At 42.9% G+C, this 19,956-nt stretch overlaps 1 protein-coding gene across 3 annotated transcripts in view; it reads left to right on the top strand.

Moving 5' to 3' along the window:
• LOC306788649 (rho GTPase-activating protein 32-like) overlaps nt 1-16,367 on the top strand; it is a 33,820-nt gene extending 17,453 nt beyond the window's left edge. Inside the window, exons 5-6 of one of the 3 annotated variants that reach the window (XR_013772611.1) lie at nt 11,709-13,650; nt 15,428-16,367. Coding sequence is in view for 2 of the 3 variants with exons in the window: in XM_079297440.1 (XP_079153566.1) it covers nt 11,709-11,795 (87 nt within the window). In the remaining variant the exon portion in view is untranslated. Of the gene's footprint in view, nt 1-11,708 lie in introns of all 3 variants that reach the window. The other 2 variants (XM_079297441.1, XM_079297440.1) reach the window with 2 other exon arrangements.
• Nucleotides 16,368-19,956: the final 3,589 nt, after the last annotated feature.

Below are 19,956 nucleotides of genomic sequence, written 5' to 3'. Positions count from 1 at the left end.
GATGTAAAAACAAACTCATTTAACTTACCAGACCTGCTGCTCACTATTTAAAGACAAAGTCCATCCTCCTTTCTTTGTTAATAAAGAGTTTAATCTCACGGTTGTTCAGTACATCCGTGTATTTTAGTTCCAGTAAGAAGTCCTTCTCCATTCATGGACGCCAGTGAAGACAATCGAGCCTCCCTAGTTGTATTTCTTGAATACGTTTTAATGCGTTTGAGGGCTGAAAATGTCCGCTCGACAGAGGCAGCAGATTTTGGGATTGTCACCGCCCAACACGTCAGGCTAGCCCACTGACCAATCACGTACTTATAGGCCAGCTAGCAGCGCTGACACGTCAAAGAATACGCCCAACATGTCAAACTAAATAACTGATTGGTTGAACACTATGACAATCAACAATATTGTCCCCATTCACTTAACCTGCACATGGATTCACTTGTGAGTCTGCAGGCCTCGGGCCTCTCTTCTAACCTAGAGAGACAGAGGTGAGATCTGATTGGATAAAAGCTCTACTTAAAACAAGCTGCACTGGAAGCAGAGCAACTGAGGAAGACAGTAGCTGTGCAATGAGAAAATAAGATGATGGGAAAAATGTTTTTATAAATTATAATACATGTAGTGTATTTAAGAAAAAATGATTCAATTATAAAATAGCTATAAGTTTGTGATTCTGTTTAGACCAGCAGAGAAGGCCTTGCAGGCTCTGATGGCCCACGACTGCCTTGTTTTTGAAATGTGCTATACAAATAAGAAATTGATATCGTACAACTTTACTACCATGCAGAGAGATTAATGATAAACGTGGTGATAAGCGGCCTGAGACAAATCGTATATGTGCTTGAGAAAGACAAAGACTTAGAAAGGTGGCCGACAATATTCACGGCAATCAGTCTGAGTTTAACAGCTGTGAAGGAGTGCCGACCCCCCATCTCGACAATAGTTACTCAGGCTGTGGTTCTAGTGTGCGGGAGAGCAGTAGGCCATATGTATGCATGCGGCCATGCGTGTGATGAAGATTGACGCCCCCCTTGGCCCGTCCTCTAGGCCAGCACACCGTGCTGCTGTAAGGCTCATGTGTCTCCGCTGCTTCCACCTTCAGACGGTGACGTGCCGGTAACCGTCTGGAGGGGGGGATCTTTACCTCCCATCACTCGCCTGCCTGCATCCGCCCTGCTAGCTGAGCATCGTGACACAATATGCTCCGGCTGCCCAGTCACTCCTTTCACTCACAAAGGGCCGAGAGAGAGATGCATGGAGTTGTACTCCCTCCCCCTAGCAGGACCCAATCCATCAACTGCAGCGCTACACTGAAGACGGCGCCGGGCAGCGCACACCCAGGAGGCAGGCTGCCCTTTAAAGGCACAGGGGGCGACCGACGGCAGGGTCCAGAAAATAATTACGGTCGACATTGGATCAGTTGTAGCTGTAGAATAGTTCAGGACCATATGTTAGTCTGGACAAAGCAAACTCCGAGCCATGGCCTGTAAACCCCCTCTATCACACATTCAGAGGACCTCTTTCCACTCCTTGTGAGCAGAGGATGATGTAACGGTTGGACTCATTCTGCCCTTGTTAGAGGAAACAAAAGACCAGCCAGACTGCACACACACACACACACACACACAACCTCTCTCTCTCTCGCTCTCTGTGTCTCTCTCTCATGGCCTTTATTGGAGGACAACTCGAAATGGTTGAAAATGTGATTGTCCTCAAAGCCAGAATGCACACGATGAAAAGTGTTCCAAAATCCACTCCAGGACGGAAAACCAGCTCAATTAGTCATGACGATTTTCAATCCCACGTTACATGTGAACATTTACAAAAAGTAATGCCTGCTGTATCAAAATATGTTATCTAGAATTTTTGATATTTTCCAATTTTGACAACAAAGCACTGACTCCCATCTCCCTTTTACAGGTTGCATATGAGTTTTGAGGGAAGGGTGTTGTTTGAATGTGGGTAGTGCATTTAGGTAACGTAACCCCGCCACATGGTTTGTTCTGAGAAGCCGTCATTGGGAACTGTTTGGAAAAGGAAAGGCACGTTCAAAACATACCTGGGATGTGGGAACATTTCAAGCTGCTGAGCTTGCTGCTGGAGTAAGCATGTTGGGAACGCCTTACGCCCTTTTTCTGGCCTCCGGAAAATGAAAGGGGGGATAAAAAAGACAAACTTGCAATATCCTCTTGACATCGAGATGCTTTTAGCGATTTCTGCATTCCGGTCGTTCTTCTGTAAAACTAGAATGTTGAGGTACCTTGAACAGAGGCCCTTTTGCCTCATACGTAACGACCTGTGTTTGTTATGGGCCGACCGCCTGCAGCGGGTGAGTTAACTGCATTACCAGAGTGGCCTATATTAGTAGGATGCACATATGGACGATATACACTCTGCATGAAGATGGAAATCCATGTTTCACTCGGTGCCCTTTCACCTGAGGGTTGGTCTTTGTTCAGTCAAGGCTCTTCAGTTGTGCTTCTGTGTCTCAGTAAAGTCTTTGTGAGCGCATCTACACCACAGAAAGCATTCTCATAATGGGATTAGTTTTGTGATCTGCTCCAAGTCTCCATCTCATTCCCTCACAGCAAATCGCCCTCTGTGTTTAAATCCCATCTCACTTCTCAGTCCTTATAGCTTTAGGAATGATTTTTAGAGTTCGCTCCCTCACACATCCTCCTTTTAGCTCGGAAGTACTGCAGTGAAGCCCCACAGGCAGACCTGCGCTCCAAGCCCCTCTGGTTCTGCAGGGTGACAGAAGTACCCCAGTGTGGAAATGGCATCATGGGAAAGAGGCCATTATTTATAATCGTAACATTACTCTCCCGTTTCCTGCAAACTTCCATCCCCTCGCTTCTTCATGATCATCCCTCAAGGATGATGCTGTTCTATCGTCTCACTAACGGATCGAGGTCTGTTTGTCCGTCATAGGTTAGATTAGAAAGACGTCCACAGAGTTTATAGAGGAAGAGGAATAGCATTTTGCCGTGATACAGAGGCAAATGAAGGGGGGTGTCATCTCATCCACCAGCCCTGAAGAAGTTGCACAGTGTCAGAAAGCTGTTTGCTGGCTAGCAGTCAGCCTTTGGTTTGAAAGTTCTCGTGGCTCTGGTTCTTTGGCCTGGCCAGCTCTCTTATGTCACACGCAGAGGACGGGGGAGACTCACGGGAAATGAGAGCAGAGGAACGCCGTGGGCTCTGCCGCTATTTAGAAGTGTTTTTAAAGGAGGAATGAGTAGGATTTGTTTGGCTGCGTGGGTTAGGGAGCTCTCCAGCGGATGAAAGACGACCCAGGATTCCTTCTCGTTTTGGAACAAGCTTTGTCCGCTTGGTGCTTTTCCTCGCTGTATTTGCATTTTTTCCGGTGCTGTGTATGCCCTTTCCGTAGCGTCGTCTTGCATGCGTGCTTACGATCTGGCAGCTGGTCGCTTTGTTTTTATAGAGGTTGATGCCCAGAAGCATTCGGAACACAGAATAGAGAGAATCCAGGCAGATGCACCACCCACCTCTAGTGGGTCATTAGTGAGAGGAGTCTATACATTGTTTTGTAGGAAAATCCTACTTACGGAAAGAATCATATATTGCATCATTGTCTGCTGACAAATGTCTGAAAATTGAAGATTTAAAAAGATCTAAAGGTCATCAACTCCTCGTAGTTCCTCAAGTGGTTCTGCTGGTCTACTAGTTATTTTTATGAGCCACGCTAGCAGAGGCTGATCAAGGGATGATGGTCCACCACGGTGTTTCTGACTCAAAGATCTATTTGATGTTTTTGCAATTTTTGGACAGACATTCATGGTTCAAATTTGGTTCACAAATGGACATATACGTTTCCCTCAGAACCAATTGTTATCAATCCTATGAACCCCGGATCAGTGCATGATTGTAGTCCTCTGTGGCAGGAGGCCTTATGTTTTCATACATCCCGTTCTTGTGAGCACGGTATCTCAGCAACACCTGGAGGGTCTTTCTTCAAGGATGAACTGATTAGACTTTGGTGGTCAAAGGTAACAACACAAAACACATTCATGTGATAATTATGACGATTTCACACAAATAGTTAAGAGGTTTAAAGTGATGAGATCTCCTCCCCCCCATGTCAAGTAACTTACTCATGGGTTGCTAATAGCTGCCATGTCTAATGCAATACATTTCAAAGATCCCATTGACATCCTCAATGCACTCAAAGTCAGTGATCTCTCCTGTCTAATCTTAAATAACAATAATATCATTTGATGAGGCTTTTAGCTTTTTGCATTGGACGCTGAAACTTTGTCTCTACGTGTCCTGGAAAACGTCTGACCTCCCCACATGTGATGTGTGATAAACCAGTCCAGCCTGTCACTGGCATCGCAGAGCGGAGAGCTGAATGAACTGGGTCATCATTGGATTATCATTTGATATTCATCAGCTAGCCGAGCAACGGCTCACCTTGAACACAGAACAGTGGCACTATTTCAACTCAGCAGTGACTGTGTGGTTGCCACACTTTGGCTGTAAATGTTTGGCAGCAGGTTTTGTTAGAGGAACCTTTTTGAAGTCACTTTAGGAATGAAGGTCGCAGCAATAAAAGTAAGTAAATAAGTTTAAACCTGAAGTTGAATTGAACTATCTTTTTGTTGTTGATCTTTTCTTTGTCTGGTGTTAGATCTCTGTCTTGCACAGAGAAACACACACACACAGACACACACACAGGGAGGTTCCATGCAGCCCCGTATCCTTGAGGCCTCTCTTGGCTCCCACATGTCCTCCTCACTGAGGCCGGCTGTTTGCTTGGATTTCCGTTCTCCTCTCCAGCAGTAGCACTTTTTAATCCATCTTGTGTGTGAGTGGCACATGTGATGTCATCACAGCTGATGAAACCTCCACTTTTCTTTCCTTTTTTGTTTGTTTGGGGTATTTGGCTGCAATCTGAGAGCAGAGGGGAGGTGAAGGTTATATTTTTGGCGACTCTATTAGTACTTTGGTAGACTGCGCTCTACCACGCTCCGTGGTGATTTATTGTGGTGTGAGTATTTAAATGCAGGGTTTGGTCGCCCCGAGTTGAAACAGCTTCCCTTATTTATTGTTTTGCTGCATTTGCAAAGCATCAGTTATTGTTTTGACACACTTAATTTAATGTGCTTTGAGGTGAAATGCATTGATGTCTTTTGACCAATAATTAGCCAGAACTGCTGATTTCAAAATGCCACTGTGCAAAAGGACAGCAGAGAGAGGACTGCACATGTGGAAGGAAAGAAAACGACCCCCCCCCCCCCCCCCCGTTACCTCTTGCCCTCTCCTCTGCTTCTTTTCGCTCCCTCCATCCCTGCTCTTTGTCCTGGGAACGTACCAACCGGAGAGGAGAGAAGGGGGAGGGGTGAGCCAGCATGTCAGGCAGGGGGAGAGGAGGGAGCAGGGAGAGAATACCATGTGGCGGAGGGACAGAGCAGACCGTGAGGCCGGCAGAAGGACAAGACAGAAAAGAAAGAAAACAGCTTTTCTTCTTTTTGTTTTGTGGGGGGGGATCTGGTAGTTCCCTCCGTTGTTTCCTGCTGCTAATATATAATTGGATGTTAAAGTTCTGCTGGGTGCCGAGCCATCAGGGAAAGGAAGTAAACAAGAGAAAAAAGACGAGGATGATGGGATGGGAGAGGGGGCAAAATGGAGGAGATGAAAGCGGTCCTGTAAAGGAATCCACCAAATAACCGCCTCCTCTCATCCAACAACACCAGCAGCAGCAGCGCTGCTCGGTCTCTGTGTCCCACACTGGGAGAGCTTGCCCTGTAAGTGAAAGGAAGTGGAGAGCTGACATTTACGTCCTGCTGAGGGGAACAAGACTCTGCAAGAACGGGATGTGCATTCTCTCACACACTTGCACAGAGGCATGGACTCGGGACAGGTGTCGGAGTATTAACGAGGGGCAGACTTGACACTGCACGGCATGAAGGGAAAGGAAAGTGTGTCGGGACTGAGAGGAGGGAAACCCCAGATTTGAACTGCTGTGAGTACGAAGTGTCTTTCTGTCTTTGACTGTACCCTTTGGTTCTTTTCTGTCATTTTTCTTTTCTGCTGCTGCTCTGCAGTTGTCAGAGCAATGCGTCCCCTTTGTCCTTGTGTGCCTGCAGGACTCGCTTGTGTCCAAAATATGGCTGTTGGGATTTAGCTTTTTCTTTCTGCAGGAACCTTTGTTGTAGGGGACAGTGCAACGTCTCTATGGATGGGTTTCTCTTGCTTTTACGGTGTAAACAAGAGGAAATCACAGACCACACAGTGTATGTGTAGTTTTTCCAATACAACCTTCTACAGCTTGAGGACATGGAGAAAGTAATAGTTGTCACAATGATCTTTGTATTGGATTCCCATTATTAAAATGCTGTATAGTTTGACTGTGAACCCGGTACATGCAGAGAAGCTCATTCTAGAGTATGTAGTAACCCCCTCCTTTGCTGTTGCTGGGGCCATAGGGACAATGTGTGCTAGTGCAGGTTGGATCCTAATCGAATCATAACGTGGTGGGCCGCATGCAGTGCAGAATGCAGGCCTAGAATGGTGGACAACCTATCTGGCAGGCCACTCTGTTCGGGTGCACGGGATGTCAACACAAGTTGTAATTTAGATAAACTTCTGTCCAAAAGCAGAAGCACTCTAAAACGGTGAAGCTGTCATGTAGAGCAGACATTAGTCTGTGTATCTAGTGTCTAAAAGCACTAATAGTTTCTAAGTACATTGTTTGTTGTACAGCTGGGAGAAGACTACCGTATGCTTCCTCACTAGCTCACTTTGCTTGTTCGGTAAATGCCAGCTTTAACTTCTCAAGGCTCTGCCAGCAGATGCACAGTAGACAGTTTAGGACTTGAGGCTGGTGGCTAAACATGTATGTGTCTAAACATATCTTATTGTCACAATATGACAAGTGTCTTCCTGCACAATCCCTCAGAAGAGTGGAGCTGTGCTGGTCATACCTATACTGTGTGCATTTCATCAGAAGTAGACTTGGGTAAAACAATGAATCTATTTAAAGGCCCTGCTGTGAACTTTGTAAAAACAAAGGTCCTGTCACCCTCTGGAGGTGTGGAAGGGTGACTGTGGAGTCCTGTGTGTGGATTCTACAGTAGCTAAAAGAGTGTTTGTCTGGGGAATTCATGATGTGCACACATCGTTACATATTTGTTGCTCACTCTGAGTTGTCGGGTCTCAGCCTACGGATTAAATATGGCTCAAATACTGCTCCCAACTCAAAGGCTCCGAGTTTGATTCATCCCACAGTTTTTCTGAAGTTGTGGCTGATGCTACCACTTAACTATCTCGTTGTTTGTACCTTCGCATAGCTTTTAAGCAGCTGAGTTCTGCTGTACATTTCCCTCTTTCATACAGTGAAACCGTATAATTGTTTTGTTAGTATTAAAGGGATAGTTTGGATATTTTGAAGTGTGGTTGCACTTATCCATACTCAGTGTATTGCCTACAGTAGACAGTTTGTAGAAACAGACAGGAGTACCAGTTTAGACACATAAGACATCTATATCACTTTAAGTGTACTCTATATTTGTAATATCCAATCCAAACTTACCCCGTAAAACACCAAAGTCACATACTATCACAAACTTTTAGGTTTCTAAAATGCTTTACTCCCGTGCTGGTACTCCTGTCTCCACACTGGACACGTGCCGACCTCCATCTACTGTAGGTACAACACTGACTGGATAAGTGCCTCATGCAACCCCAGCTCAAAACATCTGAATTGTCCTTTCCAGCTTATCATACAGGATGGTTCCCAAAATATTTGTACTGCAGTCGCATACTGTAGGAGGAAAGCAGTGAACTGCTTCACTGTCAGTTGAAGGAAAGACTGATGTTGCACCACTTGGCCATGACTGTGTTCCTTATGGAACAAAAGGCGGACAATTAGCGGATGTGAGAGCTTGTACCGGTCTTCATGATTACTCTGAGTAATCCTTAATGTACATGACTAATAATAGCAGTGGACCGACGCAGCCCAAACTAACTGAGTACATCGGCACCGTGGTGCATTGAGCTAAATGCTAATGCTAGCATGGTAACATCCAGATGTTAACCAGGTATAACATTTACTGTGTTCACCAACTTAGTTTAGAGTGTTAGCATGCTAACATTTTCCAATGATGGGAATGTCTTTAGTTTTGAAGGTATTGGGGGAAATGTTTTGACCTGATGATAGAAAGAAAGTTCAGGGATTACCAAAGTTATTACCCTGAGGGGAACATCTGAGCCATATCCCATGGCGTTCCATCCAATAGCTGAGTCTGGACAGAAAGATACAACGTCCAACAAACAATGTTAATGTCTGTGCCTAAACTTGACAGCAGTGCAAGGACGCTGAAGGACCATCATTGTATTAATGAACATGCTGCTCTTGGCCTGTCCTACAGCACAGCTTTGAGGTTTGCTTCATTCTACATTAAAACAGCACTGCTTTGTATGTTTTAAGTTTTAGTTAGTTGCAACAGTCGTGATCCCAGTCAGTCAAAACTATTCCACTTGTCTCCTCGGTCCCAGTTGGTTTTGGGCTGCTGTCCTTGTGAAATGCTGAACTGTCTGCCTCGATGGGCTCACTTCTAAAGTTTGTTCTTGTTGCTGCTCTGTGAAGAGAATGTCTTGCTTGTGCACCGAGTGCAAAACATTTCTGGGTTGCTCGGTGCTGATACTGAACAACAGCGGGGTGATTAGGTCATTTGCTGTCATTCTAGTTTGTGTCTCTGAAAAGAGACGCAGCCACAGAAACGGACATTGTTGTTCCGTGAAGGCTGCTCCTCCACTAACAACCGTCTTTAAATCAAGCGCTCTTCACCGTGAAAACAAAAACACCCTCGCTGGCTCCATGACATTGCTAAGACAATATCTGCCCAGTGGACCTTGGGAGCACATAAATACCTTTTAGGTTTTTATGCTTGCTGTTGTGAAAGCAGAAACTGTTTCTTTTATCTGAACAAATTGAGATTTAAAAAGCTGAAATAGAATAGAAAAACAAGTTATCTATGCAGCTGTGAGAGAGAGGTGAGATGTACCAATTATGTACAAACCTAAGGAGCACTGAGAGCAACGCATGCAGAGATGGACGCTTGAGAAAGCCAATCGTCAACAGCAGGGACTGCCAGGCCCAGGTTCAGTGGCATCGAACAATATTACCATTGTTTCTGAAGGAGACTCCCGGCACCCTGGAACTACTTACAATACTGTATGTGCAAAGACCTCATCTGGCTATGTGATGTGCTACATCATATCTTCATCATGTCCTCTGGTCTCACAGGCTCAAAAAATAGAACTCTGCCAAAGGACGGTAATGACCTATTACCTGAACATTTAGGATCCTGTACAGCTGTGCGTCGAGCATCTGCCTTGTTTTACAAACCAGAATATTTTGGATATGCTCCATTGATATAACTTCACATATCAGGACAAACGCCGCCATTTTGGTAGTTGAGTGCAGCTCACTGTGGGACTGACAACAATGGCACGAAATGGCACCAATTTAATCTTAAACATCAGTATCTGTAAATTCAAAGAAGGGCCCTGCCTGCAATAGGAGGTCAGCAGAATGGAGCGAAGGGCATAACTGGGAAATGTAATGTAACTAGTAGCATACGCCCCAACTCTGTACACCTTATAAAGATTCCCTATACAATAGCCTGAGCATTAATATTGCATCAAACAACTATTATCTATGTACAAATATCGTGGAGTAATGGCTACCTGAGCAGAGAATGAAGTCACTCTCCCTCTGTGTTGTTATCCGAGCATCTCCTGCTTTGATGACTTAGCCGGGCCGACTGTGCGTGCCTTTTAGTGCATGTGAGCGTGCTAACCCGGCTAACTCACGGCCGCCTTTCTGCTCTGCTCTCATACGGCGGTTACAGCTGATAACGCCGTACCGACCGACGTCATTGTTGTGGAAGCTATGAGCCCACCCTCCGGTTAAATTCAGGTCAAGCGCTGTTAGCTCTGTCAGCGCTGTTGCCACCGTCAGCTGTGAGCCGCAGGCTCGCCGTCGACATGTTGGGAGTCAATCAAAATGCTTCCAATCTCGGATCGTCCACCTTTAATGAATTGTGATCCAAGTACATAATAATGCACGCAATGTAAAATAAATGTTTTTGCTTCATTCTTAGCATTGGGTGTGCTTTGTTTGTTTGTCTAATTTTATCCAGGAGTAGTTTTATGTGTCGACAGACTGCTGTTCGGGTAACTGCTAGAATATAGGAGACGCCCACCTAACGTGCTGATATGAGCCGACAAGACACTTTCATTTAGATTCCTGCAGCTCGATGAAGGGGGGGACACTTTTACTCCGTCAGAGATTCTTTCTTTGGCATCGTATTGACTCCACACTCTCTTCTAAACCTAATTTGCTTCAGGGGATTGTACAAAAATTATCTGGGTGAGGAAAACATGACTATACTCCATTGCTAATGTCTAAGCTCAACCCTGATTTAAAGCTTCATATGGTAACAGCGCAGTCATTTTTTCACATCCAAAATCCAGATTTATTTAAAAACATCAAGTATTCAGTTGGTACTCTGGCTGTTTGGGCTGTGTAAACACAAACGTCCCTACTAACTATAAGATCCACATCTACTGACATCTCAGCCCTACTAGCCACTGGAAAACACAGACATGAACATCAACCCACCTCTCTGCTCCAGGGTGCACACAAGCTGATGTAACAAGACAATGAAGTGAAATACAGATGTTGGGGAATGGAAAATTCTGATCATACTTTTGTTACGTTGTAGCGAATGTATTGCGCATTATGACCGGCGTCCTTTATTTTGGCTGTTCCCTCCATTGATACAATATCACTTCTCTGAAATCTGTTGAAGGAAAGCAAAACGGTACCATTCAAGGAACCCAAAGCACGTTTTGATTATGTGTCTTTTTTTCATTGTTCTTTTATTGAGTGCTGCAAAGGTGAGTCAGCATTTTTTGCACTTCCTGTTCCCTCATCTAAAAGTCCATGTTTTTTGTGTTTTTTATATGTTTTTGGTTGGATGCCTGAAATAATGTCTGTGGTTAACACAAGCTGAAGAGATTTTAATGTTTTGTTCTGCGCCATAAATACGTTAGTAAATACCCGTCTGGTGAGTTTAGAAGCTTTTAATTGTCTTAAAAACGTTGGTTGCCAACAAGTGTCTAAATGGATCACTAGAACACGAGAACACTGGTCCTCCTTTGTCTTAGCGGTGGAGGTCACGTCTCCGTGGTGGAGGTCCTTTATAGCCCAACGTTGGCGTTTTGCTTGTGGCGACTGCATCCAAACTTAACGTTTGTTTGCCACAGAGCTTATTTTCTGCAACAATCTGATCCGTTGGCTTTTTGTGGAGGGAACCAGTGTGATGCCGACTCCCTGGTTGGCCTACAAAACTCCGTCTCCATTCCTGCTTGACTCTTATGTGGCTGTGATTGTAATTGTTGCAGTAGTACAGACACACAGTAGCCAAACTAACCCAGTTTATAAAGTGAGATGGAAACAGGAGTGAATGATGAAATGTACAGTGTAAATGCACAATGTAAATGCAATCCTTCTCTGCTTTTTGTTTATTTTCATGTCATATATGGCCTCCCTGTCCATAAATGTGGATTTTAATCATTTTATATATTCCTGTTTTACTTTGAATTAAAAGGGAGTAACTGAACAATGTATCTTCTCTCTGTTAATTGTCATTTTCTTCCCGGGTCTGCCACTGTTCAAGACACGAGATGATTGTCTGCCCCAGGCTCAACTCTCTCTCCCTAACATGACACGAGTGCAGTCACAAGGTCATATACTTTTATCCTAAAAACCTCAAATTGAAAATATTAGACAGTCTTGCACATTACTAGATTCTTTAAAATGTATTTAATCAGAGAAGTCCTGTCTCCATAAGTGTTTCAATTGACATAAAACTAACAACTTCAAATGTACAATATCAGTTGTGATCATTGCAAGATTATAATGTTTTTTAAAAATAAATAAAAGTATTTGATTAGAACTAGATCTCTGAATGGACCCATTGAAACCAGACTATGGAGCTCCAGACGGAGCTGCAGCGTATTCCAGATGTCTAGTGCAGCCGAGCTAAAAGCAACCTCTCACAGATCACTGTTGATTCTACCTGCAGCACCGTCCTGTGATGATGAATCCGTGAATAAAAGGGAAAGAACTCTTCTTTCTGTATATAGAAAACAACAAAGAAGAATTTGTCTTTGGATGTGTTGATGAAGAGCTGTTGCATCGCTACATGTTTAGTCCTCTCAGTGATGGGGGCAGTCCCAAATTAGTTTTTGTTTTTTTACATAGAATTAAAAAGCCTCATGATTGCCCTCAATATAATGTCTCATTGATGGCCATGCAGAATAATTCACCGTGTGGGGACCAGATGTCACTAGAGGGCAGGGTTGGATCAAATGTCTTCATGAGCTATAGATCATCTGGGAGAAGAAGGAAATAATGTGTCAGTGAAGGCCGTTTTTGATCTGCCTTATTTAAAGGGTCACTCTAACTTCAATACAACTTTATTGACCAATGACAATTGGTTAGGAACAGCTTGTACGCAGAGAAATGCAGTAACTTACAGACAAACGAATACACTAAGGAGCTAAAATGGGGGACAAAAATCTATAAATAATGACGGTAAATAAAGAAATCAATGGACGATTTAAAAGTCGGGGATGAAGGTGATTTTTCCAAAATGCTCGCTGCTTTCCAGGATTCGTTAGTTGTAGAAAGAACGCAGGAGAACATGTCCCTGGATGAATACAGGGCGAGGCTTCAAATGTCAGCTGGCACATCTCAAATCCCTTGTGTCTGTGATTAGAGGAAGAAGTACGGCCGGAGGTTGTCTCAGTGAGAGTAAACTAACTCGCAATAGGATTGGACATAGATATTATCTGAGTCCACACAAACTCTGCAGGGACAGCCAGTGTCCTCTGCTGCTCCCTCTGTGGAAGAAGGTGTTGGAGAAGCTTGATGAGTGTCTGGGGCAAACACCTCCACTGGGTCTCTGATGCCTGCAGGGGGATACAAAGTGGAGCTTGGGCTAGCACCAGCAGGAGCCATCGCAGCAGCAGGTCTGGAATCATTTCCTGTGATATGTGAAGAGTGTCGGGCAGGGGTGGCAAACACGTTTTATTCTTATTTTTGTGGGCCATATACTGAAAAATATTACGGGGCCCAACAACAGTGAATGTGTCGTTTTCAATCAGTTACACGGTAAAATATTGGTTTCTGAGCCAAGAGAGAGATAAATCTATTTCATTTTATTTTATTTATTTTTTTATTTATTCATACACGTGTGTGTGTGCGTGCGTGCGTGTTGTCCTTTATGAGAATGGATGCGTGTTTGTGGAAGCTATAGTGTACAGTGTGATGATGAACAAGCTTGTTATCGATTCAAGGTGTTTTTTGTCGATTATGCTTCTTATGTGGTGACTGAGGTGGAGCAAGCAGATGAATCCATCGCCTGCCAGTTTGTGACCGGTGGATGTTTCCCTCTGGCTGACAGAACTAGCACTACGGCTCTTCACCTTTAACAAGAGGCTGTGGCAGTCTGTCAGTGAAGCCGAAGCACAGTGGAAAGTGACCTGAAAGAGGCAGCGGTCATCTGTCAGAGAGAGGAGAGCATCGGCAGCAGATGAGATCGGGTGACCTGAGAGGTTTGAATTTCCTCCTCGCTTCCTTAGACTCTCCTTCTGCGGCTCCCCTGGAACTATGAGGGATGTTTATGATCCTATGAGTGTGTGAATGGCTTATTGCAGGTGTTTGGGGCATTGCAATATGAATTTTGATCATTTCAGGCATCTCTGTTGTAGATTTACCTCTATGCCTCGGGTCATTCGTTGTGTGTGACACAGCCTCAGTTCAGCTTCACAACAGTGTCCAGGATCAGCTTATTTTTAGTGCTGCTGGTTAAATACAAGACATCCTATGGACAAAGGGCTAAACTGATAAAAACAGTGGTGGAAGGAGTACTCTGATGTTTTACTCAAGTAAAAGTCTACGGTGTGAAAAAGTCCAGCATTCAAAATCTTATTTCGTGCAAGTACAAATGAATCAGCATCAAAGTGCTCAAAGTACTGATGACGCAGAATGGCCCATTAAAAAGAATATATTGATTTATATTCTTCATTATCAATCAGAAACTGCAAAGTAACTAAAGCTATCAAATTAATGTAGTGGAATAAAATGTACAATCTTTGCCTCAGAATTGCAGTGGAGTGGAAATATAAAGTAATAGAAAAGGGAAATACTCAAGTAAAATCATATATTATTATCATATATATATATATATATTATCAAGTACTGCTTTTACTGTCTGTCTTTTGTTTAGAAGAAAACAAGATTTTTGGATTTTGAACTGTCCCTTTAATTATGTGTTCCTCACTGTTGGGTTCTTGGGTGATCATGCTACTTCTGTGCTACCTACTCTAACTTTACAATGAATAGACGTCTTACTTCTGTTTCAGGTCATTTGTAAGTCGACGGCTCTCATTAAGGCTGATAACATTAGCATTCATGCATGTGCAACATGGCCTCTGCATGTCTACAACAATGAGTACACATGGTGCATTTCTTTGCTGTATCTGGCTAATTGTTGACATCACTCTACAAAAAAGAAGCTTCATCTCATGTCTCAAACTAACCACAGGAGCAGTTAGCTTTTACTAAAGGTGACTATTAAAGCTATTAAAGAGCATTTTAAAGAGAAGTTGAATAATGGCAACACGTGAATATGTGGCGGGTGACGCCATCAGACTGTTAATCCAGCCAGAGTTGCTTTGATGTTTCACAACTACAAAGCCATTCGCTTCTCTTGGTTTTCACAAAGTGACATAATGTGACTGTGTCCTATTTAGATGTTGAATTATTGTAAAATAAATAGCTTATGTTGCAGCAGCATGAGTGGGAGAAAAATAGACTGGGTTATGTAAGGGACGTAAAACGAACTCCTTGTGAAATTGTATTCGTCTGTACACATGACATCTATCGCATTTCTGTCCATCCTGGTAGAGGCATCCCTCCTCTGTTGCTCTCTCTAAGGGTTCTTCCTTTTTTCTCTCCGTCAAAGTTCTTTTTTGGGGGAGGGGGGGGGGGGTGTTCCTGTACCGATTCGAGGGTCCTGGGACAGAGGATGTCACGTGTACTTCTTTGCCTCTCTGATGAATGTCCTCCTTGTCTGGTCCTTGGGGTTTGGCCCTCTCTTTAAGCTTTGTTTTGTTGTCATATTCTTTCCATTTTGTAATAACGGATACTGATGTTGAGCAGCTATGATTTTGACCACCAGTTAGTTTCAATTAAAATGTTGCACGGTGTTTAATTTAATTCCTGAACTCCAGAGTAGTAGAAGCTGGGTTCATTTCACTCTCTATACAGATGATGAACCATTGGATCCGAGCCACTGTATTGGAGTCAGTAGCTTGTGTCTCAATTCAGGGGCTGCATCCTTCGGAGGACCCAGCCGTCCTTTGAGCACCGCGAAGGCTGGACCATGCGGTCTCCGAAATGAGACGGCCTACGCTACAGAGGACTTCCTGTTTCCTGCCTAGAATGCCTGCTCAGAAGGATTACTGGATACAGATATTAATACACTGTAAATGTTTTAGTTTTAATCAGTTTTTCAATCATATATTCAATAATTCATTCATAGTTCTTTTTCATAATATAGTTTTTCTAAATTAATAATCAGTTAATAATTCAATCAGTTGCTATGTTAAATAACAAATTTTCAATCATTTATAGTTCTTGTAAATAAAATAATGTATTTATCAATAACTTTTTTATTTCATTCAGACACATATCTATATATCTATCTCTACCTACCTACCTACCTACTGGAAACGGCCACAGTGAAATGATTGATATGCATTTATCCAACATTCCAGATGTTGTGTACATAATTACCTGTTTCTGAAGTAACCTGTGGAAAATAAACGAATGCTCTTCAGCAAAAACCCTCCTGTCTTCATTTCATCCTCTGGGTTTCTCTTTTCAAACCAGTGCAGTTAATGAAGAACACAGTTCAGTACAACATGGACGGCCCAAGGTACAGGGCAACAGTATGTGTATCAAGGCTGCATTGTTTCCAGTATAAGTATACACATGTATATTATCCACTATAATGACTTTAATGCCCACTTGCTGTTAGATCATGCTGCTGTATGTACAAATGTCCCTAAACCTGAAGGATTACATGTGTTCTGATGTGTGAAGTAGGTAAGGTTGTGCAGACATAGTACTGCAAGATCTTAAAGAAATCCTGTCTGGGTCCACCTTCAGGACACAATTCACTTATTTTTTTGGTTTATTTTTTTGCAGAGTGGTATCCAAGAATAGCAATGTTTATTTCCCCTCAATTTTTCATCCTTCAATGTTTTTTGTTTAATGATCATCACATCTTTACTGCCAGCATGGCCTGTTAGTTGTATGTGTGGATAAAGCATTGTTTTTTTCTGTCTAACAAACCCAAGTTAATGCTTAACTACCTCATGAAATACTTAGTATTATTCCTGAAGTGTTTACAATCCGTCTTATGTGTTCATCTTCTTACCTCCCTGACCGTTGATGCTTTCTCAGAGCTGTTGGATATGTGGCAATGCTTTGATCTGTGTGGACTGATTTAAAATCCTGTGTTCTACAAAGTAATCCTCATGACTCGGTGTAGCTGCTTGTTGACAGATGCAAAGCTGTTTTAAGCCCCTATACATGTTATATTCACTATTTAAGAAGCTTCACATGAACTCAACATGACTGAAGTTGAACCAAAGAAAATCTCACAATACAAAAGTGTCACTATATTGGCAATTTCACAATTTATTCATTTAACAAACAGGAGCCTCAGTAGCGTGTGGAAGAACCATACACAGCCACAACAGCCTGGCACCTCCTCATGCGGTCTCCGAAATGAGACGGCCTACGCTACAGAGGACTTCCTGTTTCCTGCCTAGAATGCCTGCTCAGAAGGATTACTGGATACAGATATTAATACACTGTAAATGTTTTAGTTTTAATCAGTTTTTCAATCATATATTCAATAATTCATTCGTAGTTCTTTTTCATAATATAGTTTTTCTAAATGAATAATCAGTTGCTGTGTTAAATAACTAATTTTCAATCATTTATAGTTCTTGTAAATAAAATAATGTATTTATCAATAACTTTTTTATTTCATTCAGACACATATATACATACATATATATATATATTCATAAATGTATATATAAATTATAATAATATGAATAATTAAGTTCCCACATTGCTTCCCCCTTATTCATTAACGTCACATCTTGTTCCCTTGCACCTACATGTATGTGTCATCAGTTCTGTACTAGTTAACAATCAGTAAAGATTTCAATTATTTATGATTTAGTGATAATTAAATTGGCAAGAATTATGCTACATGTTGGGGCAGTAATCTAAAGCTTTCCCTATTTTATTCATATCAACATGTAATATTATATTTGTCAATCCTTAACAGTACTAACAGCCTTTGAGTCAAAGAGCTGAAATTATATCAGAAATATGATATTGTTTCCAAGACAAAGACATATTTAGAAAGTTTGTCACACATTTATTTGTATTGTGCTCCTCTGTAAACAGTATACATACAGTACATACAGTTTACATGAACATGCTGTGTTCTCCTTCTTGACTTGTGAGCAGATGCAAAGAGCTGCTGACGGCTTCCTGTGTGTGTGTGTGAGGAGCTTCCCAAACCCACCAGCACAGAAGAAGCAGATGGAGACAAACTACGTCCTCTGTGCCGGTGGGGACGGGACGCCCCTCCTCCTCTCGGCTGGTGGGTGGAGCGGGTGGTGTCGGAGGGGGGGGGGAGGGGCAGGGAGGACGTCACCGTACTCACTGGGTCTCAGGAGTCCTGCCCTGTGAGACACAAACACAAGAGATGAATACTTTTAACTCAACTATACAACCTTTACATTGTTCAATGATGGAATCTTATTACTGATACTTCTGTCGTCTTAGTGAGGGATTACTTACTCAGCCCACTGAAAGAAAGGCGACCACCGCTCTCCATCTGGTCCTGCAGTCATCCATCCTTCTCATCTGGTCATGTGGTCTCTGTTGTCTAGGAGATCCAGGATGTTGCTTCCTGTGTTACAGCCATCGATACCTGAGTAAAAGAGACTTGGAAAACTTTTCTTAACGTTAGTAATTTTTACCATACCCATCAGCGCTAAAGTGGGTCAATCCAACGGCCCCAGTGCAAGGCGCTACATGGGGTGTCATCAGCCCTGACAGATGCAAAGGCTACCATGAGAACCACTGGTCCTGCTTCAAAGTGGACTCAGTGGTTGCTCCGATGACATTTCCGGGAGGATTGATCCATCCAGCATGCATATGAGTAGATGCCAAAGAAAAGCCCCAGTGCAAGGCGCTACATGGGGTGTCACTAGCTCAGCCAGACTCAAAGGCCGACCCTCAAGAATAAAGAAAGGTTGAGCTGTGAAAAAATGAAGATCCTACAGAAAAGCCCCAGTGCAAGTCGCTACATGGGGTGTCACTAGCTCAGCCAGACTCAAAGGCCGACCCTCAAGAATAAAGAAAGGTTGAGCTGTGAAAAAATGAAGATCCTACAGAAAAGCCCCAGTGCAAGTCGCTACATGGGGTGTCACTAGCTCAGCCAGACTCAAAGGCCGACCCTCAAGAATAAAGAAAGGTCGAGCTGTGAAAAAATAAAGATCCTACAGAAAAGCCCCCCTCGGTCTCTTCATAGCAGCCTCCTGCTCGTCGTCGCTCTCTTCCCTGCGTCGTTTTGTGGAAGAGCCGAGGCCAGAAGTTGAGGGAACTACTGCATCTGTGAGCTCTTCTGAAGAATCTTCCAAGATAAAGTCAATGAAGACTTCAAAGTCCTCGTCCTCAATGACTTCAAAGTCCTCGTCCTCAATGACAATGTCTTCAAAGTCCTCAATGACAATGATGTCAGTCTCTTCAGGTTGCAAATACCCGTACCTGTCTATAATAACATCAAAAACCGCTTGCCAAATACCATAACTAGGGTACCGGTTGAAAACAGTATAGAAAAGGTTGGGAACAGGGTAGGAAACGAGCTCGAAAGCACGGTAGTAACCTCGAACAGGACTAAAGCAGTGTTGTCCCGCTATCACAAATTGTGCTTGTAGGAACTGCAACACACCCCTACTCTCCTGAAGCCAGTCAAAGCCAACCTCGTCCTCGGGCAAAAGGGCGGCATCAGGGCGGACTGAGGTAGGAAGAAAAACATTTATTAAAAAAAACGTCACATCCACAAGCCACCAACTAACACAAAGCCACCGCTAGTCTGATTCAAAAGGCAACTATTTCAGTATTTATCAGGAGCAAATTATGAAAATGCTATTTCCATGTGAGACCATAGCCACGGTCCAAACTGATTCTATAGGGAAAGGCCAGTGTGCACATTATCACCAGCCGAGCACTTTTAAAAAACGCTCTTACATTTGGAACTGGATTCAGAAAACGTCATTCACATATAATATAATCAGACATTTGCCCAAACTATTTTCCACTCCTTCATAGTATATATGCACTCATTCAGGCTGATAACAATATTGATCCGTTGGTGCATTTTAATGAATATCTTGAAGCTAGCTCTCAAATGTTCCTTCTTTTACTTATATCTTGCCATGGTGCAAGAAGAGTTCTATTTCTAAAATGGTGGAGGCGCCATTTTGTTTCCGAGATTGTCAACACAAAAATCGACGATTTGATCCCCTCAAACAAAAATAACGGTGTTTTCATGTCCCTACACATGTGTTAACACATTCCACACCTATTTCGAAGAAGAAAGTCCAGTCTTAACATATTGTTTTACACCAGAAACTGTGAGTGGCCTCACAGTATGAGTTTTTCTAATAGCTAGCTTAAATGCTGAACATTCTTTAGCTTAATATTTAGCTTAATATTCTTAATTTAACGTAATTAAACACACGTTTTGTACTGCAATGGCC

This window comes from Melanostigma gelatinosum, assembly GCF_949748355.1.
Source record: "Melanostigma gelatinosum genome assembly, contig: SUPER_14_unloc_1, whole genome shotgun sequence".
NCBI classification, from domain to species: Eukaryota; Metazoa; Chordata; class Actinopteri; order Perciformes; family Zoarcidae; genus Melanostigma; species Melanostigma gelatinosum.
This window is presented reverse-complemented; position numbering and strand designations above follow the sequence as displayed.